The sequence below is a fragment of the Perognathus longimembris genome, chromosome 17 (genome assembly GCF_023159225.1).
Source record: "Perognathus longimembris pacificus isolate PPM17 chromosome 17, ASM2315922v1, whole genome shotgun sequence".
Taxonomy (NCBI): Eukaryota; Metazoa; Chordata; class Mammalia; order Rodentia; family Heteromyidae; genus Perognathus; species Perognathus longimembris.
The window spans coordinates 10393260-10416136 of NC_063177.1; the positions used below are offsets into that span (position 1 = coordinate 10393260).

Genomic DNA, 22877 nt, shown 5'->3' on the forward strand with positions numbered 1-22877 from the left:
ATTACTTTTTTAAGTTTCTAGAGAGAAAGGTTTTTTTATGATTATAATTAGAATTCACGTGTTGTGCTAAAAATACTGAAAAATCACAAAGAATAAAGTAAAATTACCCTCTAATCTTACCATCTCTAAGCTAATTACTAGTGTTAACTTACTCGTATGTTTTCTCTTAATCCTTTTTCTGTCTCCTGTGTTCATCAGGGATAGGTCTAAGTTTACCTAAGAACTTATAATGTCTATTTTGTGTTATTTTTAATGTGTTATGTGTTTTCATTTGCTTGTTTTTGCCAGTCCTGCACTGGCAGTGGTCTGGTCACTGTCCCTGAGCTTCTTTTGCTCAAGGCTACTACTGCTCTACCACTTTAGCCATAGCACCACTTCTGGCCTTTTCTGTTTATGGGGCACTGAGGAATTGAACCCAGAGCTTCAGGCATGCTAGTCAAGTACTCTACCACTAACCCACATTCCCAGCCCTGTTATGTGTAGTTTTAAAACTTGAGTACACATTGTTTCTTGATCTCCTTAATAAATGGCTTAGATGTAATCTTAATGCCTCTTATGTAATTCTAAATTTCATAACCTTGGCTAGTTTGGTTCTGATCTTGCCATTTATTAGTAGATGACTTTTACTGCTTAGTCCTTTACTGTAAGATGCCCAGTGGTGATCCTGGCAGAGTAGGAAGCTTAAATATTTCATACTTATTTTGCTTAAGCTTTGTAGAATGTTTGTATGAGATATGAGATTTTCTGCTTTCTCATTACAAACTGTTGGCCAACTTGCAGTGACCCTGTTGTCTTTTGGTAATGGGCAGCTTTGATAACTGTCATCTGTGTGGCTTCTTTAGATCTCTGCTGCCTGCCTTATCCTGCATTCAGACAGCCCTACTTCACCTTTTGGATATGGGCTGGGAACCTAGTGATCTCGCCTTCTTTGTTGATATTCAGTTACCAGATCTCCTAATGAAAATGTCACAAGAAAATATCAGTGTCCACGACAGTATGATCAGGTAAGAATATAACCCTATACTCTGAAGTTCCTGGAGTAGAGGATGGACTATAGGAATCATTGACAGAATGGGGTGAGAGCATCTTGGCTTTGCCACTCAGAAACTAGGTGACTGTTAGCATGTTATCCAATTGCTCTGTAAGTTTGTTGCCTCTTCTTTAGAGCTGAGATGATAATAGTACCTGCATCCAAGGCTTGTCATAAAGAATGCATGAGTTATATTTCTGAGTGTTTAAAATGGTATATGGCATGTAGTGGTGCTATGTAAGTTGCTAGCAATGGTGTTGTGAACTCAGGGGATGAGGCTCCTCTGTATTTTTGGCAATCCTACTATATCTTGTTAAAGGACAACCCTTTTCTGTATTTTTTGTTATACCTATTTGTGGTGTTAGCCATTATAATCTCCTATACATTTTGCAATAGGAATGGGTTTAAAATTAAAGCTAGCTCCTCGTTAACTACCCTCAGCCCTTGCCCTGATGTCCAGTGGCAGTGATGTCAGAGAAAGGATGCAACATTGGGCAGCCATCAGCATGCTGGTCAGTCTGCCCATCATTTCAATTCTTGTCTGCACCTGCATGATACAGTCCTCTAGTGGGACAGAATGTACACAACATTCCTCACAGCACTAGTTCACAGCTAAGAGTAGGCCAGACTCATTTTGTTGGAATACATGAATGAGTGTATATATATTTATTGGAAAATACTTTGCATTTGCTATTAAGTAAATATTTTTGTGTTTAAGATTTTGGTTGCCAAAACAAACTAAGCATAATTTATAGAAATTTATGATTTTGCATCTAAAAGGAGCCTATGAGATTATCTATATGAACCTTTTATTTGAAATGAGGGAACAGGGCCAGGTCTTAAGTACAGTTGTGCCTCAGTTGATTGGTTCCAGGCACTTTCACAAATATTAAAACCTGAAGATGCTCAAGTCCTTTATATATTAATATTTGAATGTAACCTACACATACCCTCCTGTATACTTTAAATCATCTCTAGGTGACTGTTATACTCTATTATTTAGGGAATGATGACAAGAAAATCTGTACATGTTCAATATAGATGCAGTTGTTTTGAATGTTTTTGATCTGGTGATTAAATCCAGGAATACAGAACCCATGAGTATGGAATGTGCAGATACAGAAGGCTGACTGTACTATGTCAAGTCTTAAAGCTTGTAGTAGTAAATATGAAGTCTCAATATCTTCTGACTCTGGGGATGATTCCATTACAATATTCTGAGCATCCCCACCAAAACTTTTTTTTTAATCACTATTTGACCCTACTACATGGCACATGATAGGTTTATCTCACTCAGTGTATTCTGCTCTGGAAAAGATTTCTTCCTCTTTCATTGGTGTGCAGCCATCAAACAGCTAATTAAATCCTGCACTTTAAGAAAAACTGGCCTTTTCCTTCAGAAGTTAAATCTACAGCCTCTATTGAAAAGATAGGCAAGTAGGAATGGGGAGGCCTGACAAGGCAGTGAATAAAAACAGAATGGTAAAGTCTGTTGGAATATTTTTAAGAGGTAGGGAATGGGATGAGGGAATTGGTAAGGTTGGTCAGGATACATTATATGTATGTGGAGAATGTTACAATGAAACCCCCTTGTACATCTAATGTATGCTAATAAAAATGTATTTGATGATTTATAATGTAAAGTGATTAGCTATTATTTAGACATTAAATATTTCCCTTAAGTTGTTAAAAGTTATGAAATATAGTAAATTTTCTTAATTAGAAAAATAAAAAGTAAATTAAAATGCTCAGTCTATTAGACTTGTGGAACACTAGGTCTACTAACTAGCACTTTCCTTGAGTATCAGGAGAGGCATGCTTTTTTCTTGTTATGTCTTTTCAGCCAGTGGAGTGAAGAAGATGAGCTTGCTGATGCCAAGCAGAATTCAGAATGGATGGATGAGTGTCAGGATGGCATGTTTGAGGCCTGGTATGAAAAAATAGCCCAGGAGGATCCAGAGAAGCAGAGGAAAGTAAGACCTCTCAACTAGAGTAATTTGGGTGGCTTGCAAGGAGTTTGGAAAGGAGAATATGCCTGGAGTCTACCAGCATGCTGTCTCCTGAGAGAGCTCCTGGAGGGGACATTCAAGATCATATTTCTGAGATTAACCTGAGGAGCTCTGCATCTTGATATGACCCATCAGAGTTGCCCCTTCACATAGAGCTAGACTTTGCAGAAGAGTGGCTTACAAGGCTGATGTATAATAGCAGTCCGCTTTGTGTACGTTACACACAAATAGTAATGTATAAGAGACTTGAGCATCTGCAATTGGAGAATAGCTTGGACTCTTAGTGTCCCTTTGTTAGCACATTCTCTATTCCTGTAGATGAGTATTACAGAAGCCACATTCCATTTGGAAGGTTTCAGTTAGATGATTCAGATGAACAAAAGCACTGGGCTCAGGCCTGTCCATCTCCATGAGATACTGTATCTGTCACTAGCACATGTATCAGACATCTGCTGCCTCATAGCCATTCATTTTCTACATATTGAGTACCTATTGTATGCCAGCTACTTTGTTTATATAGTAGTTCTGTAGTGCTTGATTAGAACACACCAGCTGAGCCTGTGATTTCTCACATATTAATATCTGATTAGAAGCCATTCTATAGAGCTCAGGTATCATGAGAGATTTCTTCTACATATTTTCTACTTTTGCTTCTAGACTCTAAAGATAGAATGTCCTGTAATCTTCCAAGTGCATGTAGGTAACAATTGCTTAATTATGAAACACTGCCTTTACTTTTCCACAGAAAGAATTCATTTCTGGATTTTTTTGTCTTTGTTTTTATTTTTCTTGGAAGGGGAGTTAGGGGAGGGTTAAGACAGTCTCATTATGAAGCCCAGGCTGGCCTCAAACTTAGGTACATGGCACAACACTTAGCTAGTTTTTAAGTATCAGGAAGCAGTGTTCTTGCAGTGTTTTCTGTGTCTGTATGTACTGCTATTGTCCCACTAAATACCCAGACCAAACATTTGAATGCTGTTTTTGCCTGTCCTTTACCCCCATACCAAGGCTCCTACCTTGCTTCCTTAGTACCTCTTAGGTCTTCCCTGTCCTACCTGCATTCATTTCTACCCTTAGAGCCAACACTGTAGTGATCAGACTCCCTGACTCCTGTCTTGTTTTCCTTCAGTCTCTTCCTTCTCAGCCAACAGAACATTCAGAACACTAAATCTACTCCTGTTACTCTTCAGTTTAAAAAAATCAGTAATTCCTTAGACTAGCATTTGAGGCCCCAGTGGTTTAGCCTTTCTAACTACATCTGATTGTTCCCAATCTGTACTGAATTCTGCATACTGCATTATTGTCACAAACCTTTGTTTGCTCCCTTTCTATAGGAGCCATGCTATTCCTTCTATCTGAAATGCCTGTCACATTTATGCTCACTCAACTGTTACCTGTTTGTCTGTTGGTCTTAGTTGATACAAAAACTTTCCTTGACCTTTCCAATACTATGGAAAGCATCTTGTGCCTCTAAGCTCCCTAAATTTGCCTACCAGCACCCTTACAACATTGTATGGTCATAATTTGCTTTCTTGAGGAAATTCCCAGATAGACAGTTTGTTTGGCTACTAGCACCTAGTAGAGTATGCCTAGATTTTTTTTTCTTTCTGCTACTTGAACTGTATCCTCAGCCTTTTCTATTTCAGTTATTTTTTAAGCAGTCTTAACTTTTTGTGGTGAAGGGAGACAAAGGAGGAAGCCCAGGCAAGCCTGGGCTATAATCTGCCTATCTAAGACTCCTGGGTAGAGCTGGGAATGTGGCATAGGGGTAGAGTGTTTGCCTAGCATGCATGAAGCCCTGGGTTTGATTCCTCAGCACCACATATACAGAAAAAGCCAGAAGTGGCACTGTGGCTCAAGAGGTAGAGTGCTAGTCTTGAGCAAAAAGAAGCCAGGGACAATGCTCAGGCCCCGAGTTTGTCAAGCCCTAGGACTGGCAAAAAAAAAAAAAAATACTCCTGGTCCCTGAGAGACAAGTGCCACCACCAAAACCCAGCTGTTTTGTTGAGATGAGGTCTTGCTAACTTTTTGTCTGGCCTTCCTATGATCCTTCCAATTCTCACCATCCCATATCTGGGATTGCAGGTATAAGCCACAGTATCAGATGTGCCTAGAAAACTTAAGTGAATGACTTGATTAATGAACAGTGACCACATAAGACACTATTGTTTAATCGTGTTAATTTCACCTTACAGATGCACATGTTTATTGCTCGCTACTGTGACCTGCTAAATGTGGACATCTCTTGTGATGGATGTGATGAGATTGCCCCCTGGCACCGCTACCGGTGTCTGCAGTGCAGTGACATGGATCTCTGCAAAACTTGCTTCCTAGGTAAGTGTCATAGACTTGGGTGTGCCATACCCAAAAGTAAGAATTATTTATATTTTATGTGATCTTGCCATTTAAAAAAATCTCATTGTGGCTGGGAGTATGGCCTAGTGGCAAGAGTGCTTGCCTCATATACATGAAGCCCTGGGTTCGATTCCTCAGCACCACATATATAGAAAAAGCCAGAAGTGGTGCTGTGGCTCAAGTGGCAGAGTGCTAGCCTTGAGCAAAAAGAAGCCAGGGACAGTGCTCAGGCCCTGAGTCCAAGCCCCAAAATATAAAAATAAAAAATATTTAAAAAAATAAATACAAATTAAAAAAATTCTCATTGTACTAAATAGAAACACTGCCCAATGGTCTTCTCTAACTCATTGACAAACATAAACCTATCTCCTCAACTCAGCAGTAAGCTCCAGTGCTCTTATCTGAGATTCTTCCATCTCCCATGGTGCTAAGTAAGCACTGGATAAACACGTAGGATCAGTAAATATCTATTTGGTTGACTTGCAAGAAGTAGTTTTTGCTTCTGAATCATGCAATATTTACCAATTGAAAAATATATGTAATGAAGTAAACTTCAAAAATTCTTTAGTACACTTGACCTTTCTGTACTGAAGCAAAGCACACTGATAGTGGTTAACACTGGGTTTCTTGTCTGTATGGTCCCAAAGTAAAAGTTAGAGTCCCTGCCTGAAGTACTTATAGTATAGTACAAGAGTGATGTACTGAGTAATAAATGAATAGCTGAGACTTTTTGTAGAACAACTTGGTAGTATAGCAGCACTTCTATACTATTCCAATCATGGAAGAGATAAGATAAGAACTTGTCTTTGAAGAAAGTTACAGTTGGGTGATATGAACTTAGAGAGGGTAGAACAAGCCCAGGGACACAGGTGAGCATCTACAAGGAACTTAGGTAGGCACACTTGAGTGTCTGTCCAATTAAGTGATGGATTAAGACAGGCAGAGCTTAGGTTGCATGACTCCAAGATGCTAGGTTCAGCAATTTGAAGTCTGCAGATAATGGGAGTGGGGTGGACATTAATAAGATCTCAAGGAGGAAAGAATGTCTTTGTCAGGCTCACTTAGGAAATCAGTCTATAGTCACCAGGTCATTGGAGCCAGGACCAGATTCATGGTAGTGGGAACAGAAGTGATGAAATATGAGGTAATAAGCAGGGTCCATATCAGGGCTTGGAGATGCCCTGGAGTTAGAGTAAGAGGAGGCAAGAGAAGACTGTGTCATGTCTTTAATTCCCTTTCACTCACTGATCTCATTGTCCTCTGATCACTCCTCTGCACTTGCTAGCAGAGACACCAACAGATGCTTCACACTTGTCACAGAGGGTCATGAGAGAGATATCTCACAAATCTACATGTGGGCTATGTCTGCCAAACAGCAGTCATGCTGGGAATTGGTAATTGATTTTATCTGATTATTGCAGTGTGCCATTGTCCAGCAGCTCTCTGCTGAGAATATATATTTTTTTTTGATTGGTCATGGGGCTTGAACTCTGGGCCTGGCCACTGCCCCTGACCTCTTCAGCTCATGGATAGCACTCTGTCACTTGAGCCACAGCACCACTTCTGGGTTTCTGGTGGTTAATTAGAGATAAGAGTCTCACAGACTTTTCTGCTCAGGCTGGCTTTGAACCATGATCCTCAGATCTCAGCCTCCTGAGTACCTAGGATTACAGGCAAGAGCCACCGGCATCCAGCTGAGAATATAATTTTTTTTTTTTTTTTTTTTTTTTTTTTGGCCAGTCCTGGGCCTTGGACTCAGGGCCTGAGCACTGTCCCTGGCTTCTTCTTGCTCAAGGCTAGCACTCTGCCACTTGAGCCACAGCGCCACTTCTGGCCATTTTTTCTGTATATGTGGTGCTGGGGAATCGAACCTAGGGCCTCATGTATACGAGGCAAGCACTCTTGCCACTAGGCCATATCCCCAGCCCGAGAATATAATTTTTAAATAATTTTATTGTTGTTATTATTAAGTTGTTATACAGAAGGGCTATCATTTTATGACAATATCATTTTTGCACTCAGCTATCAGGGCAGAGATAACTGGTCTCCAGAAGCTGTTTGTGGTTTCTGCCCTCCTGAACACTAGATAGGGAGCAACTGTGGTGCTAGGATTGTTTTTTTGGCCCTTCTCCAAGTACTCTGTTCCATCTACTTCACACTGCTCTTTTCTGTTTAGGTGGAGTGAAGCCTGAGGGCCATGGAGATGACCACGAAATGGTCAACATGGAGTTTACCTGCGACCACTGCCAGGGTTTAATCATAGGCCGAAGAATGAATTGCAATGTGTGTGATGATTTTGATCTTTGCTACGGATGCTATGCAGCAAAGAAATATTCCTATGGGTATGTCTCAAATGACTTATACACATTTCACATCTTCTTGATGTATATCTTTACTTAATAAGAAGTCTGTTGCCTGGGCACCAGTGGCTCATCCTTGTAATCTTAGCTACTCCGGAGGCTGAGATCTGAGGATTGCAGGTCAAAGCCAGCCTGAGGAGGAAAGTCTGTGAGACTCTTATCTCCAATTAACCCCCAGAAAACCCGGAAGTGGCACTGTGGCTCATAGTGATAAGAGTGCTAGCCTTGAGCAAAAAAGCTCAGGGACAGTGGCCAGGCCCTGAATTCAAGCCCCATAACACCACCCCTTCCCCCCCCCAAAAAAAAACAAAGTCTGCTGAACTGAACCTCTTTTTTTTTTAAATCCAGATTAAAGTTGGGTACCAGTGGCTCACACCTGTAATCTTATTAACTAATCTGGAGGCTGAGATCTAAGGATCATGGTTTGAAGCCAGCCCAAGTAGCAAAGTCCATGAGACTCTTAATTCCAAAAAGCTAGAAATGAAACTGGCTCAAGTGGTAGACTACTAGCCTTGAGCAAAAAAGCTTAGGAACAGCTTAGGCCCTGAGTTCAAGTCCCATGACCAGCATGCACGCACACGCGTACATACTTGTGTGCGTGTACACACACATACACACACACCAGGTTAAAAAAAAAAAGCCAGATAATGACCTCAACTGTCAATTCACTTTTTCTGGGGTCTCCTACAATCCACCTACCCATATTGCACCAACAATTGCATTTAATGTTAAATATGGTTGAAGCTGTCCCAAAGTTCTTCCAAGAGCCTAGAATTTGGGGGGCAAAGAAGCAGGCCTCAGGTAAGAGTCTTACAGATTAGAGAACAGGGAAACTGACTCCTGGAATACAAATCCTGAATCATTCATTCATATAAATATTTATATAATATTTTCTATATACCAAGCTTGGGACAGATGCTGGAAAATAGAACAGTGAACCAAAAAGAAAGTCCCTACTCTCACATATTCTTCCAGAGCCAAGAACCAACAAATAATATGAACTTTAGTAGCAGGCCATGCATGATCACATGAGATCTGTAGTCCCATTTACTCAGGAAACAGCATTCAAGAGGATCCTGGTTTGTGACTAACCCAGGCAAAGTTAATGAAAGTCTATCTCCAACAATTAGCTAGGCATCATGGTGCACATCTGTGATCACAGTTATGTGAGAGGCTTTAGGAAGGAGTATCGCAGTCTGAGGCCTACCCCCAGCAAAAGATGTGAGAAGTCCTGGGGCTTGAACTCAGGGCCTGGGCACTATCCCTCAACTTCTTTTGCTCAAAGCTAGCATTCTACCTCTTGAGCCAAGTGCCACTTCCAACCTTTTCTGTTTATGTAGTGCTGAGGAGTTGAACCCAGAGCTTCAGACCTGCTAAGTAAGCAGTCTACCGCTAAGCCACACTCCCAGCCCCCCTCAAATATTTTCAATTAAAACTAAAAAACAAACCAAAATACAAGAGCTGTAATTTCCATTTTTTCCCCAGTAATGAGAATCGAATTCAGGGCCTCACATATACTAGACATGTGTCCCACCACTTAGTTATACACTAAGCCCTTCCTTTATTAAAGAAAGTTTTTGTTATTAAAAAAAAAATTAGGTCTGGGGGCTGGGGATATGGCCTAGTGGTAAAAGTGCTCACCTCGTATACATGAAGCCCTGGGTTTGATTCCTCAGCACCACATATATAGAAAAAAGCTGGAAGTGGCGCTGTGGCTCAAGTGGTAGAGTGCTAGCCTTGAGCAAAAAGAAGCCAGGGACAGTGCTCAGACCCTGAGTCCATGCCCCAGGACTGGCAACAAAAACCAAAACAAAAAAAAAATTAGGTCTGGGCTGGGAATGTGGCTTAACAGTAGAATGCTTGCCTAGCATGCACAAATTCCTGGGTTTGATTCTTGCTTTCCTCATATACATGAAGTACCATATTCCCCAGTACCACATAAACAGAAAAAGTCAGAAGTGGCACTGTGGCTCAAGAGGTAGAATGCTAGCCTTGAGCAAAAAGAAGCCAAGGACAGTGCTCAGGCTTTGAGTCCAAGCCCCAGGACTGGCAAAAAAATAAAAATAAAAATAAATTAGGTCTAAGAATGTGGCTTAATGGTAGAGTGCTTGTCCAGCATGCATGAAGCCCTGTCGATTCCTCAGTACTGTATAAACAGAAAAAGCTGGAAGTGGCACTTGAGCTCAAGTGATGAGTGCTAGCCTTGAGCAAAAGGAGCTCAGGGACAGTGCCCAAGCCCTGAGTTCAAGCCCCAGGACTAGCAAAAAAAAAGCAAATAAACCTAACCAAAAATAGACTAGTACAATGAACTTGTGTATACTCACTACCCAGATTCAGCAATTAGGAAGATTTTGTTATGTGTTCTAAGTTTATTAAGGTCTTTTATTCCCCCATAAAGTTGTTTTGGTTTTTTTTTAAGAGAAGGTCTCATTATGTATCCCATTCCAACCTTGAACTCATAATCCTTCCTAGAACATAATCCTCTCACCCTAGTCTCCCTCCCATGTGCTGGGATTATATGCTTGTGCTGCCACAGCTCGTTAAAGTATTAAACATATTTAATACCTTAAATCACTTCTTTCCTGTGTACTTTATAGGCATTATCTCATATTACCAAAATACTATTACCACATTTTGCAAAATTCACAATAAGGAGTTTTTATTTAGGCTGATTTCCGCAGGCAATTTTCTAGGAGGTTGTGAAATCCAGAAATGGTATACCAGTGTTTGTTCTTTCCCGCCCCCCCCCCCCCCCGGGGAGCAGGCCCTTGTTTCCCCTTAAAATTTAAATAACTACCACCTAGAGGTACTAATGTTCAGTGGCAGCCAGGCCTGGCTCCTGTTTGGAGTCACAAATGCTTAATAATGTCTTGCCTTTGCAGCCATTTGCCTACCCATAGCATCACAGCCCACCCCATGGTGACCATCCGGATCAGTGACCGGCAGAGGCTCATCCAGCCATACATCCACAACTACTCCTGGCTGCTCTTTGCTGCCCTGGCTCTCTATAGTGCCCATGTGGCCAGCACAGAGGACACGGACAGGGAGAAACTGGATCCCCAGGCCTGTAGCAATGCTGCCATCCTTCGGAGCCAGTGCATGCAGCTCGTCGGGGACTGTCTGATGAAGGCTCACCAGGGCAAAGGTGACTGTTCCTCATGCACACCCCAGGACCAGCCCCCAGCTACTGGTGGAGACAAAGCCCAGGCACCAGTGAGAGATAATGTTAGGCTCAGAGGCACCAGAGTCCTGTGGCCCACAAGAGGGATTCACCCCAGCGTGGAATTTCAGCCTCAGGCTCACTTGAGAAAACTATTGGATAAAGTAACATTTAGTTTCTCAAGATGTTTACATGATGTTAAAAAAATAAGAGTTATTTTGAAGTCTGTGTATAGAATATTTAGTAGTTGAATGTGTGTGACTTTGCTTAGGGAAGCCAGATATATATTGTATGTGAGACAAGCACACTACCACTAGGCCACGTTCCCAGCCCCCGCCAGATTATATATATATTTATTTTTTTATTTTTTTTTATTTTATTTATTTATTTTTTTGCCAATCCTGGGGCTTGGACTCAGGGCCTGAGCACTGTCCCTGGCTTCTTTTTGCTCAAGGATAGCATTCTGCCACTTGAGCCACAGCACCACTTCTGGCTGTTTTCTGTATATGTGGTGCTGGGGAATTGAACCCAGGGCCTCATGTATAGGAGACAAGCACTCTTTGCCACTAGGCCATATCCCCAGCCCACCAGATATATATTGTTAACCTTGAGGGCAAATCTGTTTCCATATGCCAGGTGAGAACTATCTATAAAGTAATTTAGCTGGCTTTGGTGTTCCACATCTATAATCCCAACAGTCCAGAGGTTGAGAGGCAAGAGAATCACACACATGTTCAAGGCCAGACTGACCTTTTCTTTTCAAAAGAAAAGAAAAATAAATGGAAACCCCTGTATATTGCTACTTAGTAATAAGAGAAAGAAAAGAAAAATAGTTTTAGCAAAAACTGGTTGATTTTTACTCCATTGGGGCACTAGGGAAAAAATAATTTCAATACTGAACTTCCGAGACATTTCTCTCAGGTAATGGACTGTCCTTCCTGTTAACATTAGGGAATCAGACCTTAGTAGATAGCAGGTGGATATCAATACTTCAGAGTGATTTTTTCTATATCTGTCTGCCAGTGGGATTTAGAATTCTGTTGTATGATGCTACTGTAGAAGTATAATGTTTATAGTTTCAAAACAGTTTTGTGTGGTTTTGTTTTGTTTTGTTTTTCCAGTCCTGTGGCGTGAATTCAGGTCCTACGTGCTATCCCTGAGCTTTTTATGCTCAAAGCAAGCACCTGATAGCTCCACTTCTGGCTTTTTGGTGGTTAATTGGAGATAAGAGGCGTAGCTAGGATTATAGACATGAGTCACCATTGTTGACTTTCTTGTGGGTCTTTTGTGTTCTGTTGTTACGTAAAGTTCAGGTTCCCTTTCTGTCTAGTTTTTATCATCTGCAGCGCTAAAGGATGTAGATGACCAGGGATATTACAACTGAACTCTCCTAGGTATGGTTAGTATAGCCCTTCCTTTGCCATCTCTGCATAGTAGCATAGTGATTTGTGGCACTTACTTTTTTTTTTTTTTACCGTTTTTATTAGCTTATATTAGTTTTCCAGAGGTGTACTTTATTGTAACATTTCCACACATTTACAATATGTTCCAGTCAGTCTCATCTGTTTATCATTCATCCTTCCCCTATTTCTGAAACAGTTTGAACAGGTTTCCTTGTTCTATTTTTGTAGTTGCAATCTTTTTCACCCATATTCATTCTCTTTAAAAATGTATTTCAAGGGCTGGGAATTTGGCCTAGTGGTAGAGTAAGTTTGCCTAGCATTCATGAAGCCCTGGGATTCCTCAGCACCACAAATACAGAAAAAGACAGAAGTGGTGCTGTGGCCTAAATGATAGAGTGTTAGCCCTGAGCAAAAAAAGTCAGGGACAATGCTCAGACCCTGAGTTCAAGCCCCAGGACTGGCCAAAAAAAAAAAAGTATTTCAAAACCATTCACACTCTGCTTCTTTTCCCTTCCCCTGTTATACCCCTTCCTACGTAGTCTTGTTATTTAGATTCATGTTTTGTGTTTATCTTTGTGTATAATTATGTAACTACATACATATAGGTATGTACATGTCCATGAATGTGTGTATCGTTTAGGTCTAGTTTCCATATACAAGTGAAAACATATACTTGTTTTTTGAGCTTGTCTTATCTCACTCAGTATGATGTCCTCCAATTGCATCCATTTTCCTGTAAATTACATGATTTCATTTTGTGTTATGGCTGTGTAATATTCCATGGTATGTGTATATGTGTCTATATATCACATAACATGATATATACATGTATATGATATGTATGTGATTTTCTTCCCACATCCTAGAGATATAAACTTTAGTCATTCTCTTGTTTTCTTCCCTTGTAGGTCTTAAAGCTCTAGCTCTTCTTGGTATATTGCCAGATGGTGACTCTACTCCAGAACACCAAGCTCTGCCAATCACAGTGTCAACGCCAACATCAGAGAAGCAGCTAGAGAAGAAAACTGTCCATCCCACTCAGCAGCTGTCAGAGACAGGCTCATTAGTGCAGTGCAATGTAAATAGCATTTCTTTATTATGCAGGATCAATGGGCTTGGGAAGCCATTCACATAAGGCATCACAGCAGAGAGGTTAAGGGCTCACACCCTCCACCAGGCTTCAGGCATGGGGTTTAGAGGTCTGCTCTGTCAGACCTCAAGTATGTTCCTATAGTCTCTTTGCCTCCATTTTCTCATCTGCAAAATGGGGATGATAATAACAAAACATGTAACAAGGGGTTTTGTAAGGAGTTATATAATTCCCACACTTTAAGATAATATATATCAAGTGGTTAGGCCATGTACATAGTAAGTTCTTTGCCAAAGTTAACTACTTCCATTACTTGGTGGTTTTTGTAATAACTGAATAAAATTATGCCATTAAAGAAGTTAGTTCCAGCCCTTGATGAGCAATATATATGTGGATTTATGTTTATAATTCAGTTAACAACTAGGTAGTACTAGAAGCTAATGGTTTAAAAATTAAACATCATAGTTTGTATATGGGTCCAGGTTAACCTATAGTAGTGACTTTTAAAGATTTTTTTGTAGATATAAAATAAAAATAGATGAACAGAAAAAGACAAACCTTTGTTGCTAGAAGAACATCAGATTGCTTCTGTGATATGATGCTATTTCCAAATCTTGAGGCCATGCTATTCATCCATCCTCTGCTTTATCAGGGCACTAGTATAAGGATTCTCCAGGTGCTGATGATAGTTCACAGGGATCCCATTGTTGTATAGAAGACCAGTAAGGGCTGGGGATATGGCCTAGTGGCAAGAGAGCTTGCCTCGTATACATGAGGCCCTGGGTTCGATTCCCCAGCACCACATATACAGAAAACGGCCAGAAGTGGCGCTGTGGCTCAAGTGGCAGAGTGCTAGCCTTGAGCAAAAGGAAGCCAGGGACAGTGCTCAGGCCCTGAGTCCAAGGCCCAGGACTGGCCAAAAAAAAAGAAGACCAGTAAAAATGCCTGGCGGAAGTGTGAAAATTAGCTTCATGACACCATGGAGCCAGCAAAAGACAACTATGTAATCTTCCAGCCTGTCTACACTACCCATTTTGCAGGACACACACCCCTGCCCCAGGAAGCCCTTTGACTTCCCTTATGATGGGGAAGAGAATGTGTTTGGGAGAAACAGATGAAATCAGCAGCCCTCAAATCTGCCTCTGGAAACATGTTTATCTCTAAACTCTCAGTTTATTTATCTATCAATTTATCCATTTATTTATATCAGGATAGGTTCAAGCATTCTATCGTTATTCAGTGAATTAAATACCTTCTTTTTCTTGTTTATCTTTATGCGTGCTCAAATTGCCCCAAGTTTGGCTAGTAGCAACTCCTTCCAGATGGCTTTTGTATTCTTTTAACATGTCACCATTGTATGAACACTTACCCTTGACTTCTGTTGTAGCAAAACCTTTCAGGTCTATTTTAGGCTTTCCTTGTGTCAGGATTAAAATGAGATTTTCTTTTTTTTTCAAGGAGGTCCCAGGGCATTATTGTTCTTCTTGAGCTAGCCCTTTTTGGATATCCTTTCCACTAGCAGCTGGACATACTCAAGATATCCCACCTTAAAATCTTTTAGCATAGTGGCTGAGAATGTGGCTTAGTGGTAGAGTGCTTGCCTTCCTTGAAGCCCTGGGTTCCATTCTTCATTACCACATAAAAAGAAAAAGCCAGAAGTGGCACTGTGGCTCAATTGGTAGAGTGTAGCCTTGAGCAAAAAGAAGCCAGGGACAGTGCCATTTCTATATCAGTAAAATCTGCACCCAAGTTTTAGATCTGATTTATTAACTTCATAATAACAATAAAGATAATATTAGATGCACACTTTTTTTTTGCCAGTCCTGGGGCTTGAACTCAGAGCCTTGGCACTGTCCCTGAGCCTCTCTCTGCTCAAGGCTAGCGCTCTACTATTTGAATCACTGTGCCACTTGTGGCTTTTTCTGTTTATATGACACTGAGGAATCAAACCCAGGGCTTCATGCATGCTAGGCAAGCACTCTACCACTAAGCCACATTCCTAGCCCATAGATGTACACTTTTAAAAATAAATGTTAATTTTCCCTGAAAAAAGAAAATACTAAAGATGCTCACCAGAGTATACTAGAAGAAAATGGCCAGTTTTGTCTTTATTTCCTCAAAGAAGAACTTTCCACACTCAGCTTCTAAGAGTTAAATTTATTTGGAAGGGGGCCTTGTAACTGCAGACTGTGACAGAGAGGCGGGCATTCAAAGGGTGTTTGAAGGGACATGATTCTATTATCTTATAGTACAGATTTATCTTAAGAAATGATTGACATTTTTCCAATGAAATTTGAAATACTTTTGGTTTATGAAGACATGGTAAAATTATGTTACAAATGGATAAACTTTTATTGTAAAAAACTTTTTTTAAAAAAGCCTATTCAATTTTATATTTAGGGAAAGAGACCTATAGAGAAGGAAATCAGACCTTTGGATTCCAGACAGAGAAAGAAGGCCAGTCTCTTGTTGATGAAAGATCCCTCATGCCAGACTCAAATTTCAGATGTACCTACAGATGCTTATACATCTCCAGGACCACCAGGTAAAGAATATTTGATTAGGCCTTTGAATATGGCCTAGTGGTAGAGTGCTTGCATCGCATACATGAAGCTCTGCATTCTATTCCTCAGCACCACATATACAGTAAAAACCAGAAGTGGTGCTGTGGCTCAAGTGATAGAGTACTAGCCTTGAGCAAAAAGAAGTCAGGGACAGTGCTCAGGCCTGGGTTCAAGCCCCAGGACTGGAAAAAAAAAAATGCTTGACCATTATCTGGATCTCTTAAAATGCTCATATACTCATTTCCAGTCTGTTTATTTTGCACTCAGTTTGGAATTGTCTGACAGCCAAGTTCTCTTTGATCAGGTGGGGCTTACAACAGAAAGCAGAACAGATGACAGAAAGTCATCTTTCCTTTCTTTCCCACCTTACTTATTCCCTGTATTTACTCAGTGCCTTCAATGTACCAAACACCATGCTAGACCCTGGGTTGAAACAGGGACTGACACTAGAAGACAGACATAGTCCCTATCTACCAGAGTTTAAGACAAAGGTGCATGTTACTGTCACTTGAAATTCTGCCCAGAGGAGAGGACCACGTGGGAGTTAACTGTGATTGATAATTCTCTGGAACATATTGTGTTCATTTAAACCATATAAAGGGAGAGATATGGGGAGTTATTCTAGGCTGTACAGTGGAAACCTACATTCAGGGCAAAAAGTGCACAATGAGCAAAAGCCACAGAACAACACAGAGAAGTAGTCCTCTTGGCAGGTATATAGCAATGGAGCAGAGCACAAGAAGATAAAATGCTGCTATATAGGACTTTGCCAAGGCCCAAGTTGTCTGCCTGGGAAATTCCAGCCTCTCAGCCTGGCAAAGGATAGAAATGGACTATCAGGATGGGGTTTTGGGGGAATAGAGGAGCAGTTTGGAGGCTAAAGGAGATACTATAGACTGATGAGACTGGGCCAGTGAACCTCACCCTGTGTTAGTCCAGAGAGACAGCATTTGTGCTATTTACTGTTCTGTGATGGAGGCCAGGAGTATTCATCTGTGGGTTAATCTCTCAGAATATGCTGTCCCCAGTCTTCAAAGTCTACCAGAGTTGGATTCCCCTGAGGACTGGCATTCTGGTTCACGCTGTCTGTCAAGTACCTCCATGTTCCAGAGATATTGCTGGGTGCTGCAGGTACATCACTGAAAGTAGCAAAAATAAACAATAAATACAAATAAACAAGATGTTAAAAGCTAGCGAACATCTAATTTAACAGGGCCAAAGGAATGGGAAGGTTTAGGAGAGAATTGCCCTCAAATAGAGCCATTGACAGGCTTCCTTTAGAAGGGGACATTGCACAAAGATGTGTTCAGCATTCTTTTTTGTATGTGAAACTAAGTTTCACTGTACAGCTCTAAATGGTCTCAATTTCATGATCTTCCTGCCTCAACTTCTTGAGTTTATAGACATGTACTACCATGTACAATTTTAGCAGGTTTTAAATAAAGTCTTAGTGGCCTGGGAATATGGCCTAGTGGCAAGAGTGCTTGCCTCGTATATATGAAGCCCTGGGTTCGATTCCCAACCACCACATATATAGAAAACGGCCAGAAGCGGCGCTGTGGCTCAAGTGGCAGAGTGCTAACCTTGAGCAAAAAGAAGCCAGGGACAGTGCTCAGGCCCTGAGTCCAAGGCCCAGGACTGGCAAAAATAAAAAATAATAAATAAATAAATAAAGCCTTAACCTTTATTCTTTACCACAATTGGACAGTGCAATGGTTTGTCTCTTTATACATATGTAGAAACTGGGAAATCTGAAAACTTGGTGTTTTGCCACACAGATGCTGAAATTTCAGACTCATCATCTCAGAGGCCAATAGAAGAAAAGGCAGTTACTCCAAACCCTGAGCAAATATTTGCTGAGTGTTCCCAGAAGAGGATTTTAGGACTATTAGCAGCCATGTTACCTCCAGCAAAGTTGGTAAGAGACAACGGCATTTTCTTTGTAAAAGAGAGGATGTTGTTATGCACAGAAAAAAAAAATGTTACAAAGCTGTATACCAAAATAAACTTGCGATTAGGCAGCAGTTATCCTTGAGAATAGCATTATAAATTAAAATTATTTTCTCTTAAACCATCTATATTTTAAGTAGATATGCAATTTATTGTTTTTGTCATAATTTTATTTTTCATTTTTTATTTGGAAAATTTTTAAGCTCAGAAAATTTGAAAGAATAATGAATGAAGATGTTCACCTAAATTTCCCATTTATTCATGTTGATTTATCTGCTTACATAGCTGTTATATTTTGTTGAAATTTTGAAAAGAAATTGAAATGATTATTGATACTTAATCCTTAGTAGTTAGCATGAATTTCCTAAAATTATAGACTGTACAAACATAATGTTGTCATATTAAAAAGTTTGGCACATACCCTTAATCCATAATACTGAGACATGAGGATCTTGAGTTCAAGACTAGCTGGGGGCTATGTAATGAGTTTTGTCTTGAAAATGAAACAAAACAAAAAATCATACAGGATGCCTCATGCCAATGAGGCATGCAATCCCAGCTACTTGGGAAGTAGCTGGCCTGAGGCCAGCCCCAGGCAAAAGGTGAGACACCATCTGAAAAAATAACTAAAGCACAAAGGGCTAGGGGCATGGCTCTGTTAGTAGAACAGCTTAGTCTAACAAGCATAGAGCCTTAAACTCAAACCCCAGTACTGCCAGTCCGGTACTTGGGTACATCCTGGTGTCAGAGGTCCCCTTGCATCAAAGGCCGCCCTTACCTCTAGTAGTTTAGTATTTGGTGGCTATATGAACTCTGCTTCCCCATGCCAGGCTGAACTCCCCACATGGATGTTCTCACTTTCCCCATGGAAACCCAGATGCCCTTCCACACAGATACTCTGCCTCCCCATTGAGAGTCAAATCTGCCTCTTTAGGAATGTGTCTTCCTCACCTCTACCTATTCTCTGACAGCCCTGCCTTGGAGACATTTTCCCCTGCTTAAGGTAGTCCATACCACAGCCCCTGATGAAACTTTCCTCTTTTTTTTTTTTTAACAGTAATTTAAAGTTTATTCCAGCTATAATGCAGCTTATTCTGACTTTAAGGTAGCATCACATGGCATACTTCTGAGTCCATTCCCGAGATACTCTGTTGTACTTATCTCTGTCTGTTTTATAGATCCGTGCAATCTCTGGCACTAGGGGGTCATCTGGGTTTGGATCACATAGCAGTGAACAAATGGATAAAAGAACTTTAGAAATAGTTAAAGCAGGAGACCACTGTGACCTTAGAATATCAAGACAAATGCTGCCATTACTGTTCATATTTGGATGATAAATTCTTTTTTTTATTTGTTTATTAATTGAACACAAATTTTTTGGCAAGGTGTTGTGCAAAAAGGGTACAATTACATAGTAGGGCAGTGTGTACATTTCTTGTGATATCTTACGTCCTGTTTTTCTATCTCTTCTCTAGGTCAGGTAGACATATATACAATATACAATGTATCAAGAACATATACAGTAGCCACGTGGCCACGCCCAAGAAAGTTCGCCTAGGGCTTTAAATGTAATGTCGATATTAGACCATATGTCGACAGTAGAAACTTTCCTCTTTCAGGAATGCCATTTTTCAGATGTTTTATTTTCATATTGTGGGTCTAGTGCCCTGTTTGAATCACAGTGAGGATAAAACTATAATTTTTATAGATTTTTCTCCAGTTTGTATGTGTTTTCCCCTAAGGAAAATAATAAGCCAGGCCGCCAATGGCTCACTTCTGTATTCCTAGCTACTTGGGTGGCTGAGATGAGGATTGTGGTTTGAAGCCAGCCCAGGCCAGAAAGTCTGTGAGACTCTTATCTCCAGTTAAACACCAAAAAAGCTGGAAGTAGAGCTGTGGCTCAAGTGGTAGGGTGCTAGCTTTGATCATAAAAGCTCAGGAACAGCACTCAGGCCCTAAGTTCAAGCCCAGAACTATCACAGAAAAAAAAGAAATGGCTTAAGTATGTACTAGGCTGTTTGTCTGTGTGGTTTTTATAATAATGAATGGGAAACAAAGGTTTTTTTTCCCTAGGTTTTAAATATAATTTTATTGTTATCATTAAGGTATTGTACAGAAGGGTTACCGTTTCGTAAGTCAGGTAATGAGTAATTTCTTTTTGGACAATGTCATCCGTTCTTTCACTTTCCCCCAGTTTCCCCCTCCTGTCCCTGCCTACAAGTTGCATAGTTCATTTTCCACATAGTGTATACTGAGTACCATGCCTGTATTTGTTCATCCTTTCTCCCTCCATTTCTGTGTTCCTCCTTACATCCCCCCCCCCAAAAAAAAGACAGAAAAAAGAAGAAACAAAGCAAAAAAAAAAGTAGAAACAAACACCACCAACAAAAACCCATGTTTTCATTTCCTAGAATTCATTTCAATAAATAGTATTTTAAATATATAGAGGAGTTATACCTCTGGGTCTTCCTGTAAGAATATCTTCTTTTAGTCTCACTGTTTGCATGTGAATGCTTAGAGTCCTACATAATTTATCATGCCATAGGGTATTTTAGATCTAGCTTCTGTATATGAGAGAAAACATGTGTCATTTGTCTCTCTGAGCTTAGCTTATCTCTCTTAACATGATTTTTCTAGGTCCATCTATTTCTCCTCCATTAGAAAGAGTAATATTACATCATTTGCAGAGTAAAATTCCATTGTAACACATTTTTTTTACCCACACAACTATTGTAGGGCATCTGGACTGTTTACAGGATTTGGCCATTGTGAATAGTCCAGCAGAGAATGTGAATGTGCAAGTGACTTTATGGTATCCTGACATGTCATGTTCTGGGTAGATGCCCAAGAGTGGTATGGCTGGGTCAGAAGGAAATTCTATGTTTAGTTGTTTTGTTTTGTTTTTCCCAGTCCTGGCGCTTGAACTCAGGGCCTGAGCACTGTCCCTAGCTTCTTTTTTGCTCAAGGCTAGCACTCTACCACTCGAGCCACAGTGCCACTTCCAGCCTTTTCTGTTTATGTGGTACTGAGGAATCCATCCCAAGGCTTCATGCATACTAGGCAAACACCCTACCACTAAACCACATTCCCAGCCACTATGTTTAGTTTTTTGAGGAATCTCCAAACTGCCATCAGAGTTGGTTATATTAGTGTACACTTCCATCAACAATGCAATAGGGTTCCTTTTTCCCTACATCCTCACCAGCATTTGTTGTTATTTGAAATCTCTATGTTGGCCAATCTAACTGGGGTGAAATGAAATCTCCAAGTTATTTTAATTTGTGTTTCCTTTATGACCAGGGATGTTGAGAATTTTTTTCATGTCTTTATTTGCCATTCTTCTTCTGAGAAGTCTCTCTTTAGATCTTTTTGGTCCATATATTAATTGGTTTATTAGTTTGGGGACGGGCTAATTTCTTGAGCTCCTGTGGAGAAAAGGTCTTTGTCAAGTGTATTGCTGGCGAAGATTTTCTCCCAGTCTGTTGGCTGTCTTACTAGTTTAGTAACTATGTCCTTTGCTATGCAAAAACTTACATTGGTGTGAACCCACTTGTCCAGTCTCTCTCCTATCTGCTGTGTCCCTAATTTTTTTCAAAAAGAGGGAAAAACGTTTTTGCATTATTCAAAGAAAGAAAATTAATTTTGTTGCTGGGAATGTGGCTCAGTGGTTGTTTGCCTAGCATGCATAAAGCCTGGGTTTGATTCCTCAGTACCACATATATAGAAAAGGCCAGAAGTGGTGCTGTGGCTCAAGTGGTAGAGTGCTAACCTTGAGCACAAAGAGGCTCAGGGACAGTGCCCAGGCCCTGAATTTGAGCCCCAGGACTGGCAAAAGAAAAACATTAATTTAGGGCTGGGATGTAGCTCAGTGGCAAAGCGCTTGCCTAGCAAGTGCAATGTCCTGGGTTTTATCCTCAGTACCAAAAAACCAAAAAAGACAAAAGAAAAAAATTAATTTAAAAATTTTAGGGCTGGGAATATGGCCTAGTGGTAGAGCACTTGCCTCGCATACATGAAGCCCTGGGTTCGATTCCTCAGCACCACATACAGAAAAGGCCAGAAGTGGCCCTGTGGCTCAAGTGGTAGAGTGCTAACCTTGAGCACAAAGAGGCTCAGGGACAGTGCCTAGGCCTTAAGTTCAAGCCCCAGGACTAGAAAAAAAAAAGTAGGACTGTAAGATGAGTAGACGTACATATCATATGTATGTATTATATCATACATAAGCTATTTATGAAAGCCACTGCATAGTTCTGTGGTTGTTAATAATACACAACAGGGATACAGTGTTTTCCTCATGTGGCTGTTTGGATTTTGTACTGAAGAGATTTCCCCTTTCTCTTGGCAGGGTCCCACACTCCCCCTGATAGACCTGGAGCATGTCCTCCCACTGATGTTTCAGGTTGTCATCTCCAATGCAGGCCACTTAAATGAAACCTACCATCTCACCTTGGGTCTTCTTGGCCAGTTAATCCTCCGTCTTTTACCAGCAGAGGTAGATGCTGCAGTGATCAAGGTCCTTTCAGCCAAACACAACCTGTTTGCTGCAGGGGACAGTTCCATTGTGCCAGATGGCTGGAAGACCACTCATCTGCTTTTCAGCCTGGGAGCTGTGTGCCTGGACAGGTAGCCTTGGTTCTCACCCAGCCTCTACTCTACCTACCAGATGGTTCATACACAAATAAATACATATTTTGTTGATGGTGGAGGGAGGGAAGTAATACCTAATTTGGAAAGCAGAACTAAAGAAAAAAACAACACCTTCCATTTTACCATATTGATACATCTGGTGCTTTGCTATATTTTTTCCTGAGCTTTTTTCTGGGTGGAAATGTGAGTGTGCTTATGCACTTGATGACTTTTTATATGCTTGAAACAGTTGCAGACTGAACACACAAGCATTTGCATGCTTTTTTTTCTGCTTTATATGGAATGCATCGCTCTGGTAAACTAACGAAT

At 40.6% G+C, this 22877-nt stretch overlaps 1 protein-coding gene across 3 annotated transcripts in view; it reads left to right on the plus strand.

The window, feature by feature from the left end:
* The window catches only part of Zzef1 (zinc finger ZZ-type and EF-hand domain containing 1), a 166295-nt gene that overhangs the window by 101446 nt on the left and 41972 nt on the right, over positions 1–22877 (plus strand). For all 3 annotated transcript variants that reach the window (XR_007213754.1, XM_048366226.1, XM_048366227.1), the window contains 9 exons: positions 843–1004; positions 2874–3003; positions 5235–5373; positions 7571–7736; positions 10637–10899; positions 13226–13395; positions 15808–15952; positions 17750–17889; positions 22267–22544. Coding sequence is in view for 2 of the 3 variants with exons in the window: in XM_048366226.1 (XP_048222183.1) it covers positions 843–1004; positions 2874–3003; positions 5235–5373; positions 7571–7736; positions 10637–10899; positions 13226–13395; positions 15808–15952; positions 17750–17889; positions 22267–22544 (1593 nt within the window). In the remaining variant the exon portion in view is untranslated. The remainder of the gene's footprint in view (positions 1–842; positions 1005–2873; positions 3004–5234; positions 5374–7570; positions 7737–10636; positions 10900–13225; positions 13396–15807; positions 15953–17749; positions 17890–22266; positions 22545–22877) is intronic.